Raw genomic sequence first — 19,059 nt, forward strand, 5'->3', positions numbered from 1 at the left:
CTCTTATCTTTTTCACGCCTTTAAACTCCAGTTTCATCTCTCAGAACTGGTACAACTTTTTTTTCACCATATTCTCGATGGTGGACTTATGCAAGGGTCCTTCCCTTAACGCTGATGAGATTTATGATTCCCTATCTCTAGATTTTCAGTCTGCCTCCTTCAGCAGCACTTTCTGATACACAAACAGCCTTCCCCTGGCTGCGGTCTCTAATTACCACTTTAAGCTGGGTCACGCAGTAGCCAGTATCCAATTACTGGACACTGACCCCACCCTTTGTAGAGGTTCCGGACTTATAGTCTGTGTGGGTTGCTGCGCTTTCCCCAGTACTAATAAAGGGAGTAAGAAGCACCTTCTAACCTCTACCAAGGTACTTTTGAGGGTTTTAGGCCTTGTGCAGGACATGTTTTTGAGACTGGCCATTGCATAGTACATTTCCTTTGTCTTGTTTCTGGGCAAGTGGCCAACCATACATCGTTTACCGATTCAGCCCAGCTTGTGCTGTCTGAAGCAGGATAGACACGCTGATTTCAAACACACTTTTTACTGTCTTTTTACAGAGCTGTGGGTTTCTCTTGAGGTCTCTCTTTATTACAGAGAGCTGTTTGGACCCTATGTCCCTTGGTGAATACCCATAGGTAGTTTTTTTTGGGTTGCCCTCATTCAGGTACTATAATTTTAGCTGACCATTACGTTTTTTTTTAAATAGGTTATTTTTGTTAACCGGTCTACAGTTGGCCGAGGGGTTTTATATTGGTCAAGGTGACCAAGAGTTCCAGTTTAATACTGAGGGATATTTTTGTATTCCAGTCTAAATTGACTGAGGGTTATTCTGGTTCTAGGTGTGGAACCGAGGTTCTTTTTTCCGGTCTAGAGTGACCGAGAGTTTGTCCAGTCCAGAGAGGCTGAGGGTCCAGTCCAGAGAGGCTGAGGGTCCAGTCCAGAGTAACTGAGGGGTTTTTTTTGTCCGATCTCCTGACCAAGGTTGAGGGTTTTTTTCTTCCGGTTCAAGGAGAACCGCGGTTTTTTTTTTGTAATGCAGGTAACCTTTAGCCACCCTGTCTTAAGTGTCTTGTGATGTATCCTGAGTGTACTCTCAATAAGTGGACGCACTAATTGATGGGCCGGGTTTAGACCGCGGGGTTTTGCTAAGTACCTTGACTATTACAAACACATATTGAGAATTTTTTGTTTGAGTGCACATTGCAATTTTCTTTTTTATTTTTGTCCGGTTCAGCTAAAATTGTACCTTTATGGAATTGCCCTAGGCAACCCTTTCTTCTTACTTGAACGTATTCACAGGCCTCCTTGGGTGAATGTGGGGTATCTGAATAGCCCTCTTTTGTGAAGTCTCCTTGGAGAACTGACACCTCTGAAGACAGGTATACCAGTATACCATTTACTTCCATTTGTATTGTGATTGATTGCTGAAACACATTTAGACATAGTGCCAGTTCTGTTGTATTATTTGTACTGTTGCCAAACTATCATATAGCCCTGCACATAGTTGCATCACATAATTTGTGGTACCCTTTGGGCCTCACACCTTTCTGCCATGTCCTCGCCCTTAGACACAGTCCTGAAGTTCTTTCCCAACGAAAAGAAAACTCTTATCCGCATTTGTGAGAAATGGTTTAAAGTGTGGAATGCCAATGATAAGACCCTTGATTGGCCTGCCACTGGTTCCTTTGATCCCACTAAATTGCGTGCCTTAATTGCCTATAATGACTCCCGTAAAACAGGGAAGTCCAGAGATAAATATCTCAATGCCATAAATAAATTTATCCTTATTGGGGAACAAGAAGGCAAGACCAGCCCTCTGCTCACTGCCCAAACCCCAGCACATCCACCTGTGGATGCCACTGCACCCACAGCTCTCCCTTCATATGAGGGGACTCCGCCCCCATATGAGCCAGGCTTTACTGAGAAACATTTAACCTGTGGCGTAGCCATTGGCTATACGCCCATACCCCCCCCCCCCCATATCCTGAATCCCACACCTGCTCCAATCCTTCCTTCCCAGCCCGTCACATTAAACCAGCCCACCATGGTCTAGATCTCCGGTACGGTGGATCTGTCACCTGTCCCGGCTCCTGTCCTTCCCGGTCTAGGACCTGTTGTTCCAGCCACCGTCAACCCTACCATACCTCCACCTGTTGTGCCAGGTGTGGTTGCCCCTGCTAGCCCTCCACCTGTTATTCCAGGTGTTGCCATCTCTGCCATTCCTACATCCGCTGTTCCAACTCCTGGCATCCCTGCCATTCCTCCACCTGTTGTTTCAGGTGGTCCCACCTCTGCCATTCTTCCCCCTGTTGTTTCAGGTGTTGTCACCCCGACTGTTCCAGGTGTAGTCACCCTTGCTAATCCAGGACCTGTGGTTCCTGTTGTCCCTGGTACTGTCACCCCTGCCATCCCCCAACTTATGGCTCCAGGCGTTGCTGCCTCTGCCATTCCTGCACCTATTGTTCCAGGTGCTGCTGTCCCTGACATCCCCTCTCCAGTTTTGGGTGTTGCTACCCCGCTCCCCCCCCCCAAGTTATACTTCCAAGTACTGCCATGCCAGCCATCTCTCCACCCACATTTCCAGGTGCCACCACTGTGACCCCTGGTGCTACTATCCCCACTCTCCCTCAACCTGCTATCACAGGTGCTGTTATGCCTGTTCCCCCCCCCTAGTCTCCTCGAACCTGTACCAATACCCCGACGTAGGTCTGGTATCACCAGCATGGTTATACCTGCTGTCCCTAATCCTGCCTCCCGTTCTCCTCCTCTCCCTGCAATGCTGCTCGATGCTGCAGCCTCTAACTTGTCCCCTTACCAGGGACTTCCCATCCTTCCACGGCAAGCACCCCCTGCCGGTGCAATTCCACACAATCCTATGGCCCTGTTTGATCGCATAGATCTGGCTGTTGGAGATTTCCCGATTCTATTATTCCTGCCCCACCCCATGTCCCCACTGGCCTCTCTCAAGCTGTCTTGGCTGGACAAGCTGTGGCTTCTGCCCAGTCACCACACCTTACTGCTGCTACGGTCAGTGGTGTGACTCTCTCATCTTCCCAATCCCCTGTCCCTCCACCCCTTTCACTGGCATACTCCTTGCATGCCCATGATGGCACCACCCTCACTGAGTACACTGCCTTGCCATCAACTTCACCCCCCATGGCCGCCGCTCACACCAGTGCTGCTGAATGGCCACTCTTGGGTGCACGCCCCAAGATTCCTGTGGACCATCCCCTGCGTCCCCAGTCGGTCCCATGAAGTCCGGTGACAGCTTCAGTTGCAGATAATCTGCCTCCTCTGAAGTGTAGGCTAATTGATCACTCCCCCGTGGCCTACTCTGATCCACAGGTTGTGCCCATGTCTGCACAGCCTCTAGCATCTGGCCTAATGCCCCCTTTGGTGGGCCACTCTCTATCGGTACAGCATTCACCAGCTGATACCATGCCCCCACTTTCGTCACACGAGGCTCCACTAGTGAGTTCTACTACCCAACAGCTCCCGACTGAGTTGCTGCCTTCCAGTACCTCGCCCGTAGCATCGTCCACCTTGGACAGTGACTCTGCATCCTCCACTCTGCTTCTGCAGGACCATACCATTAATGACCGCATAGATGCTGTGATTGCCCGACATTACCACCCAGTTTATGCGGACAGCTATCTTCCTAATATTGCAGATAATACCCAATCCAAACAACCTTTAGGATACAAGTTACCCGATGGTACTGACTACAGCCTTGCTGTACTCACCCCTTCCACCCGTACACCCCCTGCCAAAGTCTTGCCGCTCCTTAACAAAATGTCTGGCGGGAAACCTCACACGGAGTATACTCCTTACTCCGCTGCTGACCTGAATACCTTGGTTCAGCAACTCCCAGACATTACCAATGGAGGTGGGCGATGGATTCGCCAATTCTGAGAAATCACACTTGGAACCTCATTCGCTGTTGGCGATATCAAAGCGCTCTTAGGTCGCACCCCCCACGCCAATGTGGGTGACCTGTTTACACAGGCAGGCTATGCTGAAATCATGGCCTCCACTACCTTTGATGGTAATCCTTTCTCATTAATTGAAGACAAATTAATGGCTGCCATACGCACTGCCTTCCCCGCCCATAAGGACTTCTCCGTCCTTACCTCCCAACGCTGGGTTCCAGACACAGAACCAATTGAAACCTTCCTGTTGCGGATGCAACAGCTATACTGAGAGGAGACTGAACAGAGGTTTGACGCTACAAATGCTCTACTTGTCTTTTATCATCTCCTCAAGGAGACCCTTCCTCTAAAGTTAGAGAGGGTCTTGATAGTACCGTTGGCCTATCCCATAAGCCATGGCCTGAGATGAAGGACCATATATTGCACCATTGCAGTGTCCTACTTAAAAATTCACAGAATGAGCTACGTAAGGAACAAGCCATGCGTACCCATCTTTTGACCCTTAAGATAGCCAAACTGAAGGATGAACGGTCTCAACCGACCACTCCTTCATCCTCCTCTGCTTCCTCCTCCAGATCTCGTTCCAGTTCCTCCATGTCCTCACCCTGTCTCCCCTCAACTTCTAGTGACTGCTCACCCGATTTGTCTCCCTTCCGTTACGGTACCCCATCCAGCAGTTCCAGTTCCAGTTCCAGTCCAGAGATTCAAACCCCTTTTACCCACTGCCCTCCTGATTGTAAAGACTCTCCTTTTTGTGCAAAGCATGACCCTTCACCCTCACCCCACTTTACCATGTACTCTGGTACTTATTACAATAATGCCAGAGGTCACAACCCCAGGTCCTACCCAAATGATACCAGAAATGGCTACCCCATGTCTCGGGGTAGACCACAGCACAGAGGTCCACCACATCGTGACATGCGACCCCTGGTGGACACTAACCAGCCTAGCCCCAATCGCTGAGCACATATTGAATGCTGGCGCTGTCATGGCTTAGGCCATTTCGCAGCTGAGTGTCGCCAGGATTCACGATCCTTTGATAGACACGCCCTGCGCAATAACTCACCTGAACGGCAATTTTTCCCTAGGTGGAACCCTGATAGCCGCCGTCCTCAGTGACTAGGCGTGGTCCGCACCGAGGCAGGTTATGAAGATCCCATGATCACGTTGCTGATCTGCAATATCCCTCTCACTGCTTTTCAATTTGATAACACCACCTACCAATGGACACGCCTTCCACAGGGTTTTATTGACAGTCCCACTATATTCTCTCAGACACTGGCTGCACATATTCGTGAATTTAAAGATCACAGATATGTCCTGCCACCCCACACTTCCATCATTCAATATGTCGATGACATGCTGAAGTGGAGGAGTGGCCAAGTGGTTAGGGTGGTGGACTTTGGTCCTGAGGAACTGAGTTCGATTCCCATTTCAGGCACAGGCAGCTCCTTGTGACTCTGGGTTAACTCCATTGCCCCATGTAAGCTGCATTGAGCCTGCCATGAGTGGGAAAGTGCAGGGTACAAATGTAACAAAAAAAAAAAATTACCTGCCCTACCTTTGATACCTGTTTGCAGGTTACTTGTGACTTTCTGGCATTCTTAGCTACGAAGGGTTACAAATTAAACAGAAAGAAGTTACAGGTTGCACAGTCTCGAGTTACTTTTCTTGGTCATCAGATAGGCTCTCAGGTACACGGCCTAGCCCCTAAGACACTGCAACACGTATCTGCTTTGCGCATGCCTGAAACGGTTTCTGCTCTCAGAGCTATACTGGGAATGTTAAATTTCTGTAGATTATGGATCCCGAATTATTCAGCCCGTAGCCAGCTTTTTTACAATTTGTTAGCAGGCAAACAAAAACTTAAACAAGAGCCTCACTACAGCAGAAACTGAAGATCTTATGTCATTAGTCAAAGATGTCATGCTCAGTTCTCCATTAGCAACAATTGACGTCTCACAAAATGTCCATTTATGGGTTGTTCACTCTGAAGACACCTGGTGCGCATTGATAACTCAGGCGGACGAAAACATAGCTTGTGGGTACCTCTCAGGCTCTTTTTCCTATGTGCTTTTGCTCTCTGTGAAAAAGGATTAGTTGCAGCAGTGACTGCAATCCTGAAGCTCTACAGCTATGTCCCCCATCTTCCTATCGTTTTGCACACCTCTCATGATGTTAAGTACCTTTTAGACAAACAGATTAGTCACATGACTGCTTCTCGCCTCCAGAAATATCAGGTACTTTTATTCAGTGTAGTGCATTCCATCCTTCCACTGACAGTGAAAGACATTCACCGTCTTGATCCTCTCTTTACCCATACGCTTGCAGACCACAGTGCCCTTTTTCCACACCAGTGCACTTCACACTTGCCCCCTTTGCCTGACTGTCTTACAACTCATTATGAGCTATTACAGAATGGTTCACAGATGGGTCCTTTCAGCACGACAGGGCAGGTTTTGCAGCTGTACATTACACATCTGATGAAGAAATACTTGACTCTGTCCAGTTTTTACTCCCTGAAAATTATACTGCTCAGACAGCTGAACTTGCAGCAGTTTTGTATGTTTTACAATTTAAAGCTTTGAACACAGATCTTTCTACTGTAACAGATTCTGATTATGTCTTTTCCTCTCTACACTCTCATGCACGTAAAGGGAACAAGAGGAGTATGGTCAGCCTTTAAGCCAATTACCACTTTGGACCTCATTATTTGAGGCCCTACAGGCCCGCAATGAGAAAGGCCTGCGCATAGCCATTACATGGATTAAGGCTCACCAAGAGACCACCTTCTCTTTTGCAATCAATGGAACAATCTCGCTGATGACCTGGCATGCCAGGTGACGTCATATCCGGTTTCACCAGCCCCTGACCTCACTCTGCCGCTGCATGTCACGGATGCCTTCCCCATTTCCCTTGACACACCTCCGCCCACACCCCTCCCTTCCTCTCCCTCCTCTACCCCTCCCCTATCCCCTGTGGCCCTCCCTTCCTCCCTCCTCTACCCCTCCCCTATCCCCTGCTGCCCTCCCTTCCTCTCCCTCCTCTACCCCTCCCCCATCCCCCGCTGCCCTCCCTTCCTCTCCCACCTCTACCCCTCCCCTATCCCCCGCTGCCCTCCCTTTCTCTCCCTCCTCTACCCCTCCCCTATCCCCCGCTGCCTCCCTTCCTCTCCCTCCTCTACCCCTCCCCTATCCCCCGTAGCCCTCCCTTCCTCTCCCTTCACCACCCCTCCCCTATCCACCACTGCCCCTCCTTCCTCCCCCGCCCTGCCCCTCCCTCCTCTCTACCTCCTACCCCTCCCTCCCACCTTCCCATACAGCCCCCTCTCCACACACCCCCTCCTCCTGGCAGCCCACCCCCCCCCCCCCTCCTCCTGATTTTCCCTATACTTTGCAGTCTTCAGTTACACAAGCAGAACTGAAACAATGGAAACATGCAGGCTGCTCTCTTAATCCTGATGGGGTATGGATACACCCTAATGGTCTGTTCTGTGCATCACAGTACGTTGTTTCGCTACTCTTACATGCACTTCATTACCCGCTTCACTTGAATGCTTCTACACTGTTTAACCAACTCTCTGCTAAATTATGGACTCCACAGTTGTTAGCATTGTGTAAGACAGTAGTACAGCATTGTTACAAATGTTTTCTGTATACACCTAAGCGGGGACCCGCTATTCCTCCTGGTCATTTGCCTGTTGTGCAAGGTCCAGGCCTCCACTGGTATGTTGATTTTACTGATATGCAGACACCTGTCAGAGGTAAAAGGTACCTGCTTGTCTGCGTGGATGCTTACTCACGTTGGATAGAAGCATTTCCCTGCACCAGAGAAACTGCGCAGGTTATGGCACTTTCTCTATGTCAGGAAATAATTCCCAGATTTGGGATTCCCTGTCGCATCACCACCGACAATGGTTCTCATTTTGTTAATGAGTTCCTCAAGTCTTTTCTTCCTGCCTTGGGTATTACCCACTGCACTATTTCTGTTTACAGGCCTACCAGCAATGGCCTGGTTGAGCGCTACAATGGCCTTTTGAAAACGAAATTGAGACAACTCATGGCAAATGGAATTAAAACATGGCTCGATGCTTTACCTTTGGCTTTGCTAGCCCTGCGAGCCTCTCCCTCTGCCTCTTTTAAGTTGTCTCCTTTTCAGCTTTGCACAGGTCGCAATATGCGCCTTCTTAAAGGCAATCCTGACCACACCTTACCAGACTCCTATTCTGTTTACTGGGATGTATTGCAAAGCATCATTACTTCTCTGTCTTCGCTTCCACAGGCAATCTCAGACAGAAGAGGGGAGGGTAATGATAGCCCTGCCCCTGGTTCCTTGACACCTCTTAAAGTCGGAGCTTGGGTTCACCGGAAGTATTACACCCACAAGTCCTGGAAGGATCCTATCTACATAGGCCCCTTCCGAGTCGAGGCTCTGCCAGCCACTGCAGTCAAGTTACAAGACCATGCTTCCTGGGTTCACCTGCAAGATATCCGGGTCTACAAGGCTCCTGATTCTGACCTTTTGCAGCCACTTGATTTTTTTTTTTTTTGTTACATTTGCACCCCGCGCTTTCCCACTCATGGCAGGCTCAATGCGGCTTACATGGGGCAATGGAGGGTTAAGTGACTTGCCCAGAGTCACAAGGAGCTGCCTGTGCTGGGAATCAAACTCAGTTCCTGAGTTCCACAGGACCAAAGTCCACCACCCTAACCACTAGGCCACTCCTCCACTCCCAGAGCGCCCACCACAAGTCCCCCAGCCACCTCCACTATTTCTACAGGTGCCACTCTTGCCCCTTCCGCCACTACCACTCTTGCAACCACCACCTCCACCACTACTGGTACACCTGGTTCCTGTATCTGAAGAGCGCATTCCTTCTTTGCATGCCAGGAGTTTGTATATCCTTGATTTGGTTGAGGATTTGCTTTCTCCTGATGCTCCTGATTTTGACCGTCTTCATCATCTTTACCATGAACTTCATGAGTTACACCGTCTTTGCCACCAACATTTAGAGCCACTGGACTGAAAATCCTGTCCTATGACCGAGCTTCTAACCCTCACAGACAATACCTGCCAGGACATACCACCTGTACCTGTACGGAATATTGTCCATCCCCCGGACTCCACCCTTGTTGATCTGTCCCCTGTTGAACTCATTGCTGAGTCTGCACCTGCCATTCTCCCACCGGAACAGTGTGATGCAAGCCCACCCGGTTTTCCTGAACCTCCAAGCAACACAGGACTTTCAATTTTGCACACCTAAACTTGCCCTTGAAATTACTGTTCTTATTGTTCTTATAATTTTGCTGCTTGGTCTCATAATTTATGTATTTGAGAAACTCCATGAGTTCCTCCAGTACAGAAAGTAAGGCCTAGGGGATTGCTACTGAATTCCCTCTCCTTTCCACTGTTCATTTTTGGGCTCTTTTCTCCTCCTGCTTTAGGGAGGTAGTTCCCACTGCATGACCCAGGCCCCTGCTACGCAACCCCTCCCTTGGGCCTTTCCCTGGGATCCTGCCCCAGAAGATGACCCTACCTGGGATCCCTTGACCAGGTATCAGATACTGTGTTCTACATTATTTGACACCTGGACTGTAGGCCCTAATAGAGAAGTAGTACACGTTTTTGACATATTTGAAGGATGTGGTGTTGTGAGAATTGAACGACCACAAGCACCATTAACCATACCTGAGACAAGAGAACTGTTTAATTTTTGGCTTATCTCGTACAACATTGTCAGCAGTGGTTGGCACCCTTGGTTCTACATTAGGACAAAAGGGGACCAAGATCTCAAAATCTATTCCCTTTGCCCTGTTGGAGACCAACTTGGAGCAACCAGGATTTATCCCAGGTACCTTAATAATTGACTTGATCTATCATGACTCCTATTTTTTTTCCTAATCTGTTCCCTGTTTGCCATTCCCATACCTCGGGTGATGTCAGGACCTGGCCATCCTATCATCTTATCCCTCCCGAATGACACACTGGTAGTCACTCTTGATGTTTGTGCCTATGTTAACTGTGGAGATTTAAGTTGGCAACGGTATTACTCTGCATATGATATGTACATGTGTCCAGGTTCCAGTTGTAGCACTTGGTCTAAGGTATGGTGGAAATCAGGCCAAAGTCAATACCAGGGTAATGACAACCCCCTAAGAAAGAGTATTGCCATTCTCAAGTTAAAAGCAGATGTTCAGCACTGCCAAATAGGCCATTGTAACCCTGTTGCCATCACCTTTACAGGTGTAACACCCAGTACCTATCAGACCTATTCCCTCAGAATAGATGCTGCTGGTAGAGATCCTATTGCCACAATTTGTATTCTCCCTCCTGCCACTTCTTTATTCGGAATTCATATTCCCAATGGAGACACAAATACCACCGACTATCAAATTGTCCATCTCACCCCCCGGGTAGAGAAGAATCCATTAATGCCAACCTTAGCCCCTGTAATAAGGATTCCATATCAGGTTCGCAGAATTGAAACTGCTAAAGATTGGGTTGTTCTTGAGACTGGATTTGGTGAACGAAACCTTTGGCTACAATGGGCCCACTTCACCACAACCAGTTTGAATGTCTCCAATTGCTACTTCTATGCCCATGCCCGTGCAGATCCCTTAGCAGTTCCCTTCCCATTTGACCTCTCCAACCATCCAGAGAGTTTCCTGTGCATGTTACACTTATTCCAGGTGTTAGAGCCTATTAATTAGTCTTGTCAAGCTCTAGGAGAGAGCTATCCTGCATTGCCCCTACGACACAGAGTTCCTCCTGTATTCATAAGGCCCAGTCCCACTACCAAGTTCCAGACTTGTCTGGCCAGGTACCCAACTCAAAATTCCAGATTTGTAGGTAATTTGACTTCCTGCAGATCTATTCATCACAGTATTGCACAGATAAATTTTACCATCTTTTCTCAAGCCCGTGCTGATGTATGGTGGTATTGTGGAACCAATGCTCTGTATCATACCTTACACAAAAGTTTGAAAGGAACTTGTGCCCTTGCTAAATTGGTAATTCCACTAACGATCGCCTCCCTAGGTTCACCCCATTCACCTTCCTCCCACCGATCTAAGAGACAGGCCTCTGTACCAGGCTCATTTGATGATCATGTCTATATAGATTCAATAGGAGTCCCTAGAGGGGTACCTGATGAATTCAAGGCCCGTAATCAAATTGCCTCAGGATTTGAGTCATTTTTCTTTCCTTGGGCTACAATTAACAAAAACGTAGATTGGATTAATTACATCTATTACAATCAACAAAGATTTGTTAATTACTCCAGAGATGCTATTCAAGGAATAGCAGCACAATTAGATGCCACCAGTAGAATGGCAATGGAAAACCGAATGATTCTTGACATGATGACAGCATCGGATGGTGGTGTGTGTGTTAAACTAGGTACTCAATATTGTACTTTTATCCCCAACAACACTGCTCCAGAAGGATCAATCTCCAGAGCTCTGAAAGGCCTCACCTTACTTTCAGAGGAACTGGCTCACAACTCTGGTATTGACACCTCTTGGACAGGTTGGCTGGATAAAACTTTTGGAAAATGGAAGAATATTTTTGTTTCAGTTGCAATTGCTATTGCTGTTTGCATTGCTATTTTCATAGTTGTAGGATGTTGTATTATCCCATGCCTTAGAGAATTAGTACTACGTGTAGTTACCGCTGCTATAAGCAAGAGAGAACCTGCAGGTCATTATGTCCTGTATGAACGCTTTACCACTGATATTGAGCTTGTTGCTGGAACAGAAGAAGGATCATATGCTTCTATGTACTTTTCAAACCATTAGTGGTTAACATGGCCTTCATATATATTTTTGGCCTATTAAGGTTAAGTCATTTGCAATATTCATCATTATAAGACTCATAAATTTGCAATAGTCATTAATGTCAATAGATTTCTTTTGTATAACAGATATTTACACTTCTAGTAATGTTAAATGAAATATAGCTGCCTTGTTATTTCCAATTTGGGCAATACTTAAATAGTCAGAACATGACTACTGACTGATTACTGTTGTAGTAATAATCTTAGCTTGTTGCAGCCATACACTCAACCTCATTGATTCCTTTGTATGATACCTAGGCTTATGTGACTTCTCATATTCCCAGGTTTTACCTGTTCCAAAAGAGTAGCTGTTGGATACATAGTTAGGTTTTCTTTTTGGGTGGTTTTACCTTAAGAGGGAAACAGCATAGAAGTTTTACATAGTATATATCTATGTACTGAAAGCTTGACTTTCACTACGGCCTCAGTCCCATGTCTTGACGGAGCATCCCTCCCACTTCAGATATATATCTTCCCCCCCACACAGGATTCTATGAGCCCTCTGGAAAAGATGGCCACACCCATAGTCAGGTGTGCCTGCCCTTTTTAGAGGTCCGGCAAGAGGGGAAATGAATATATATGGCCGCCCTTGCTCTCAGTAAAATACAGGTCAATGGCTCAGGCTAAAGAGCTAGGCCTCTACAAGCAAATGGCTTATAATAAGAGCTAGGCTTCTCTTAAAAATCCAAAGTCTTCTCTGATACAAAATACATTTTTCTGCAGCATAAGCTGAACTGAGTTCTCAGGGAGCTGGCACGGGAGGGGGTCCTTTGCTCTTATAAACATGCCTGGGACTGGCATCGGTGAAGAGTCATGAGAAAGATGTTTTGGGTTAATGAAAGTAGATAAAGGGGTAGATGTACGTAGTTAGAGAGTACTCAGAGGGAGGGGGGAGCTGAGAATAGCTGAGAAGGGCAGAGTGCCCGATGAAGTCATCTCGCCAGCTGTGCTTTGCACCCCTTTTGTGTATAGTTAGAACCTGGGACCCAATGAAGTCACCCTTATCGGTTCCTTATCAACTGATAAGGGATAGCAAGTTCTGCTGACAAAGCTGGATCCATTTGGAATTAATTGGGTTGAGACAGTATAAAGGAAGCACCCCGAGAGGTGTAAGACACAGATGCAGATGCAGATGCAGATGGAGGAGAAAGACAGAGCACCACAGAGAGCTGATGTGTCGTGTGATTCTGTTCCACTGTATGATTGACTGAATTGCTGGTATCCTCATTATTGGGTAATGTATCAATGCTAATTAATACTAATAAACTATATCTCTTTAGCTAATTAAAACTGGGTTCCTCTTTAATTACAGACTTAGCTACGGCTGAGTCTGTACCGAACTGCCATGAGCAGATTCAAGGTGGGGAAAGCTAGATATTTGGAGGGCATATGTAACTTTGCCCAGAGAGATGAGACGGGCCACTGCTTCCGCTGCCTGATTAATAAAGGCAGATTCTGAGAAAATAAAGAATAGTGCACTGTGTCCACATTTCTTTTCTTCTTCTAGCATTGCCTCTTTGTGTTCCAGTGTCCTTATCCTCTCCCTGTCCAGTATTGACTCTGTGTCCTTGTCCAGCATTTACTATATCCTTCTCTCTCCCCATGTTAACCTTCTTCCCCGTCTCTTTCAGCGCTCCCCATCCTCCTTAGGGCCACATATCTCCCTGGCCTGCTCCCACGGTCCATCCTCTGGCAGCTCCAAGAAGGTTTTAATAGACAGGAGACCAAGTGAAATAAATGTGCCGGGGCTGGTGGTTGGGAGGCGGGGATAATGCTGGGCAGACTTATACGCTCTGTGCCCTGAAGAGGACAGGTACAAATCAAGGTAGGGTATACACAAAAAGTAGTACATATGAGTTTATCTTTTTGGGCAGACTGGATGGACCGTGCAGGTCTTTTCCTGCCATCATCTACTATGATACTATGTTACTAAGTGACGTCAAAATGTTAAAACCAATTTCAGTTTCCCCTTCCCCGCGCAGCTGTCATCGCCGCATTCTCAAAAGAAAGCAAGCAAACCTATGAGTTGCTGCATCCACGTTGTCACTCTTTATTATTGGTAGCATTTGTATTTAATCTCACATATTTTCAAACATGTCGATTTGTGCAGTATACGGATGTACACAGAAGTTAGATGTACACAGAAGTATAATAACAGAATAACGTTTCATAGGAAGAGTAGTAATTTGTTATAAATCGTAATCAGTGTGTCATTTGGAGGGGCTGGTTATAGGGACACTCTAGCATGTGTTATATGCAAGCCACACTGAATCCGACTTTGCTTGGGATAATGTGTGATATAAATGTAAAAAAAAAAAAATCCTTTATCCTCCACCACACTGCCTATCCTGCTGGATAGTGATGGCACAAGGAAAGCAAGTTTGGTCCAGTGAAGACTAACTCAAAATAACTTATTCCTTAGCTGGGCCCTAGTATTAGCATATTAAAAATGCAACCATACCATGCCTTTGTGGCTATGTTCCACTAGTGTTAAACAATTAACTGGATTTCTTGAAAGGATTATGTAAACGTAGGATGCATGACTAGGGACACAAACATATACTTATTTACCCAATATCACAATTCCTCATGTACTGCCACAAAACAACTTTTTAAGGGTGGATAGTGTTCCTTTTATTATCGAGATAAGAGTTTTCAGTAGTGGCACAGTATAAGTCATCATAAGAACAAAATATAAGAAAACAAATGGACTGCATTGGGGGCTTATTGCTCATTTATGTTTAAACAAAAGAGATTTGCATGAAACAAAATATTTAATTTTATTTTGACTTATAAAATCACATGCCCATGAAACATGTTCAAAAAACAGAATAACAATAATACAAAAAGTGGGAGGACGACCAAGGATCCCAAAGACTGAGAAGATGTATATTGAAAGAGAAGTTTATTGTGATATAAAGACTCTTTATATCACAATAAACTTCTCTTTCAATACAGTGGCGTAGCAAGGCCGGGGTGGTGGGGGCGTTCCGCCCCGGGTGCCAGCGGGTGGGGGGTGCTCCGTCGAGAGCCGACAGCTCTCATCTTCTGCCACCACCCTGTCTTTTTTTAAAAAATCCATGCAGCGATGCAGGCAGCGCCTTGCGTCTGCCCTGCGTGTGCTGTGAAAGAGAAAATCGCCTCGCTGGCGTCGGACCTTCCCTCGCTGTGTCCCGCCCTCTTCTGAGGTAACTTCCTATTTTCTCGAGGGCGGGACACAGCGAGGGAAGGCCCAACGCCAGCAAGGCGATTTTCCCTTTCACAGCACACGCAGGGAAGATGCGACGCACTACCTGCGTCGCTGCATGGATTTTTTAAAAAAAGGCAGGGTGGTGGCAGGAGAAGAGGGCTCTGTCGGCTCTCGTCGGGGGGGGGGGGGCTCAGATTGGAGAGGGAGAGCTCAGAGGGGAGAAGGGGATTGGGGAGGGGTGGGGGAGCTCAGAGGGGTGCTCAGAGGGGGATTGGGGAGGGTGGGGGAGCTCAGATGGGTGTTCAGAGGGGAGAAGGGGATTGGGGAGGGGTGGGGGAGCTCAGAGGGGTGCTCAGAGGGGAGAAGGGGATTGGGGAGGGGTGGGGAAGCTCAGAGGGGTGCTCAGAGGGGAGAAGGGGATTGGGGAGGGGAGAAGGGGATTAGGGAGGGTGGGGGAGCTCAGAGGGGTGCTCAGAGGGAAGAAGGGGATTGGGGAGGGGAGAAGGGGTCTGAAGCTGGAACTGGGGTCTGACAAGGGGGCAGGAGGGAAAATGGGTCCATGCCTGGGGCAGGTGGGAGAATGGGTCTAGGGCTGAAAAGGGGGGGGGATTAAGGCATGTGGTGGACGAAGGGGGCTGGAACTGGGGGCTGAAAAGGAGGGTAGTTGGGATAAGGGGGCTAGTACTGGAACTGGGGGCTGAAAAGAGGGGGCAGAGAGAGAGAGGGGACAGACCCTGGATGGAAGGGGGGAGCGTGAGGGAGGGCAGACCTTGGATGGATTGGAGAGGGAGGGCAGACGGATTGAAGGGACAGAGAGAAAGGGCAGGTGGTGGGTGGAAGGGGGAGAGAGAAAGAGGGCAGATTGGGGCAATGGTGGATGGAAGGGGCAGAGATAGAGGGCAGATGTGGATGGAAGGAAGAGAGAGGGCAGATGTTGATGGAAGGTACATTAGAGAGGGCAGACACTGGATGGCAGAGAGAGAGCGAAGACAGATGCTGGATGGAAGGAAGACAGTGAAAAGAAGATGAGGAAAGCAGAAACCAGAGACAACAAACTGTAAATAAAATATATATTTTTATTTTTTTGCTTTACGATATAGTATTGTAGCTGTGTTAATAAATGTTTATAAATAGAACATGTAAATAAGGTAATCTTTTTATTGGACTAATTTTAATACATTTTGACTTAACTTTCAGAGAACAAAACCCCCTTCCTCAGGTCAGGATAGGATATGGTAACAGCACTATACTGTATTGACCTGAGGAAGGAGAGTTTGGCCTCTGGAAGCTAAATGTATTAGTCCAATAAAATGGTATTATTTTATTTTCTTTATTTGTTTTATTTCTATTTGTTAATTTGTAAAGTGGTTATTGGTATTTGTTACTTTTTTCAAATTTACATCTGCTGTCTTTATATTTTGCACAGTACTAGGAGACATTTTCTGTTTTTGTGGTGTTGCATTGTATGCAGAATCTGGCATTGGGGGTTCAGTTTAATTTTTGTCTAAATAGAAAGTTTATGATTACTTATTCTATAGTGGATTAGGGTGTATCTGTGTTTTTGAAAAGGACATGGCTTTCGGTTGGCATTGACTGTGCAGGATCGACGATCTGTACTAATCTGTCTGTTTTCATTTTACAATAGGTGAATTGATGTTCTAGTGCTCACTGTAGTGTTTAAGATGCTTTCCTTTTCCTTGTGTGACTCGTACAAATTACTGCTTATGGTATGGTAGAATTGCTCTATAGGTCCTGAGTGTTTTGTATTCTCGGTATGCCTAGTACTGGATTTGGGGGGGGTGTTAAAAAATGACCGGCCCTGGGTGTCAACTACCCTAGCTATGCCACTGTTTCAATATACATCTTCTCAGTCTTTGGGATCCTTGGTCATCCTCCAGCTTTTTGTATTATTGTTGTTCTCCGTGGGGAGTCTTGAGTTCTTCGCCTTGCGGCGGATTTTCTCTTATACAAAAAACAGAATAATCCATTTGTGTATCTAAAAGGTAAACTTCTACAACACAGATGAAGATGTGATTCCATGTGCCCCAGTGAAAGGAGAGTTTAATTCTACTTCCATTTAATTTCAGTATATTCTATAATCTGAAACAGCTTTAGCATTTTTACAGATGGGCCAACAATAAAGAATGACAACGTGTATGCAGCAGATTGTAAATTTGCTTGCTTTGAACGTCAACAATGGTGGCGCAGGGGGGAGGGGGAGTGGAAACATTACCAAAATTGGCGTCACCCTCTCTTCTGCCCGTCTCTCCCGTCCCGTTCGCGTGGTCACTTTTTACATCCCTGAAGCCTTCTCCGTCTCCCTCCTGCACAGCACTGGCGATTCGATTCACAGTCAGCCTTCTGCCAGCGTCGGGGCCTCTCTCTCCTCAGTTGCGTCCTGCCTACTCTATTGCAACTTCCTGTTTTCCGCAGAGGTGGGATGTGCCTGAGGAGAGAGAGGCCCCGACGCTGGCAGAAGGCTGACTGTGAATCGCCGGTGCTGCGCAGGAGGGAGACGGAGAAGGCTTCAGGGAAGTAAAAAGTGGCCACGCGGACAGGATGGGAAAGACGGGAAGAAGAGGACTCGGGAGGGAGGGATCAGAAAAAAATATTTATTGCCACGAGGTGCATAGGCGGCATTTTTTCAAAACAGCAGTTTAGGGGAGCGACCGCTCCCCCTACGCCCCACCTAGCTACGCTTCTGCTCCTCGCCTGTCCTCTGAGGTCCTCCATCTCAGGAACCGTCCGAACTGCCCCCCCCCCCTGGTGATTCCAATGTGACGACCGCCACAAGCGTCTGAGCGCGGGAAACAACTACCTCGGAGGCTGCCAGCAGACTCATAAACTCCGCTTCCTCAAGGCAGCCTGCGCTGCAATTTCCCATTGCACTGGGTCTCTTACCACAGCGATGGCAGCGTTTAGCTGCTTCAGCTGCCATAGCGTCACTCACACTAGGAGCGGCACAGAGCCAGACACACTCACCCTTCCCAGGCAGACCGGCCCACTGCAGCCACTCCCCCGAGGAGCCTGAAACAACAGCGTCTCAGCGCTCCAGCGCCCAGTCAAAGAAGAGCTCGGGTCTGGAAACATGCCGTTTTTTTGTTTTGTTTTTTTACTGTGAGCCAAGCCAAAGAGCAAATTCACAGACAACAGCACAGAGCAGTCAACTTGGGAAGGAGGGAGAAAAGGGTAAGGCAGGGACTTGAAACTCAAGTATGCCTTCAAAGTGGGCACCATCACACACCCACAGCTCAACTAGGCAACCCAGGATTCCCCTCAACCACAGAATCCAGGAGCTGGAAAGCTCCGTCTAACACCTACTGGAGATAGAGATATACTAAAGATAGAGGGGCCTGTGTTCAGGAGGCCAATGCCTACTTTTAGTGTTCTCTATCTCCACCTGCTGGTAGATGGACACAACCCACCAGTTCCTGGATTCATCTGCTGCTGAGGCTAAGGAAAGGACAGTTCTTCCTTTAAATATACTGCTGCTGATGCCAAAGAGCTCTCTAGAGGATGCATCCAGTGCTTACCTATCTACAGAGCCTTCTTACTGCTGGCTCCTCTGCTATTCTTCCACCTGGACCACTGGGCAGTTCTCTTTACTCTCTGAAGTTATTGCTAAGTAGTCAGACCTGCAGGAAGAAGAGACATGTCAGGCTTACAATTTATTTATTTATTTGTAACATTTGTATCCGCATTTTCCCACATATTAGCAGGCTCAATGTGGCTTACAAAATACCGTAATGGTGAACGCCAAGTACGGTAAGTATTAAACAAATACAATTAATGTCACCTAGAGGGTTATCAACAGGCTTATCACATTCTTGATTTTATTCTCAATGCACATCCTCAGGCTGGATGCGGATACTACAGAGACAGAAAGGAGGTGTTGGCACACCTCATAGCTAGGGTTGCTGCCTGACATTTATCCAATGATTAACTTAAGTTAGGCATGCAACTGACCTTATCTATAAGTTGCATATACATAGTTGTGCACTAGTCAGAAATTTGGGTTCGCAACTTTCTAGAACTAGGGGGTATGTGTATTAATCTCTGGTGAGATTGTCTGTATAAGTCATACATATTCATTGTTAATATCCTG

General features: G+C 47.1%; 1 protein-coding gene across 1 annotated transcript in view; it reads right to left on the reverse strand.

Annotated features, from left to right (window-relative positions):
* Positions 1–19,059, reverse strand: part of SCN1B (sodium voltage-gated channel beta subunit 1) — a 619,469-nt gene that overhangs the window by 155,815 nt on the left and 444,595 nt on the right. Inside the window, exon 5 of the mRNA XM_030212354.1 lies at positions 18,488–18,589. Coding sequence (XP_030068214.1) covers positions 18,523–18,589 — 67 coding nt within the window. The 3' untranslated portion in view covers positions 18,488–18,522. The remainder of the gene's footprint in view (positions 1–18,487; positions 18,590–19,059) is intronic.

Source organism: Microcaecilia unicolor, chromosome 8 (genome assembly GCF_901765095.1).
Source record: "Microcaecilia unicolor chromosome 8, aMicUni1.1, whole genome shotgun sequence".
NCBI lineage: Eukaryota > Metazoa > Chordata > Amphibia > Gymnophiona > Siphonopidae > Microcaecilia > Microcaecilia unicolor.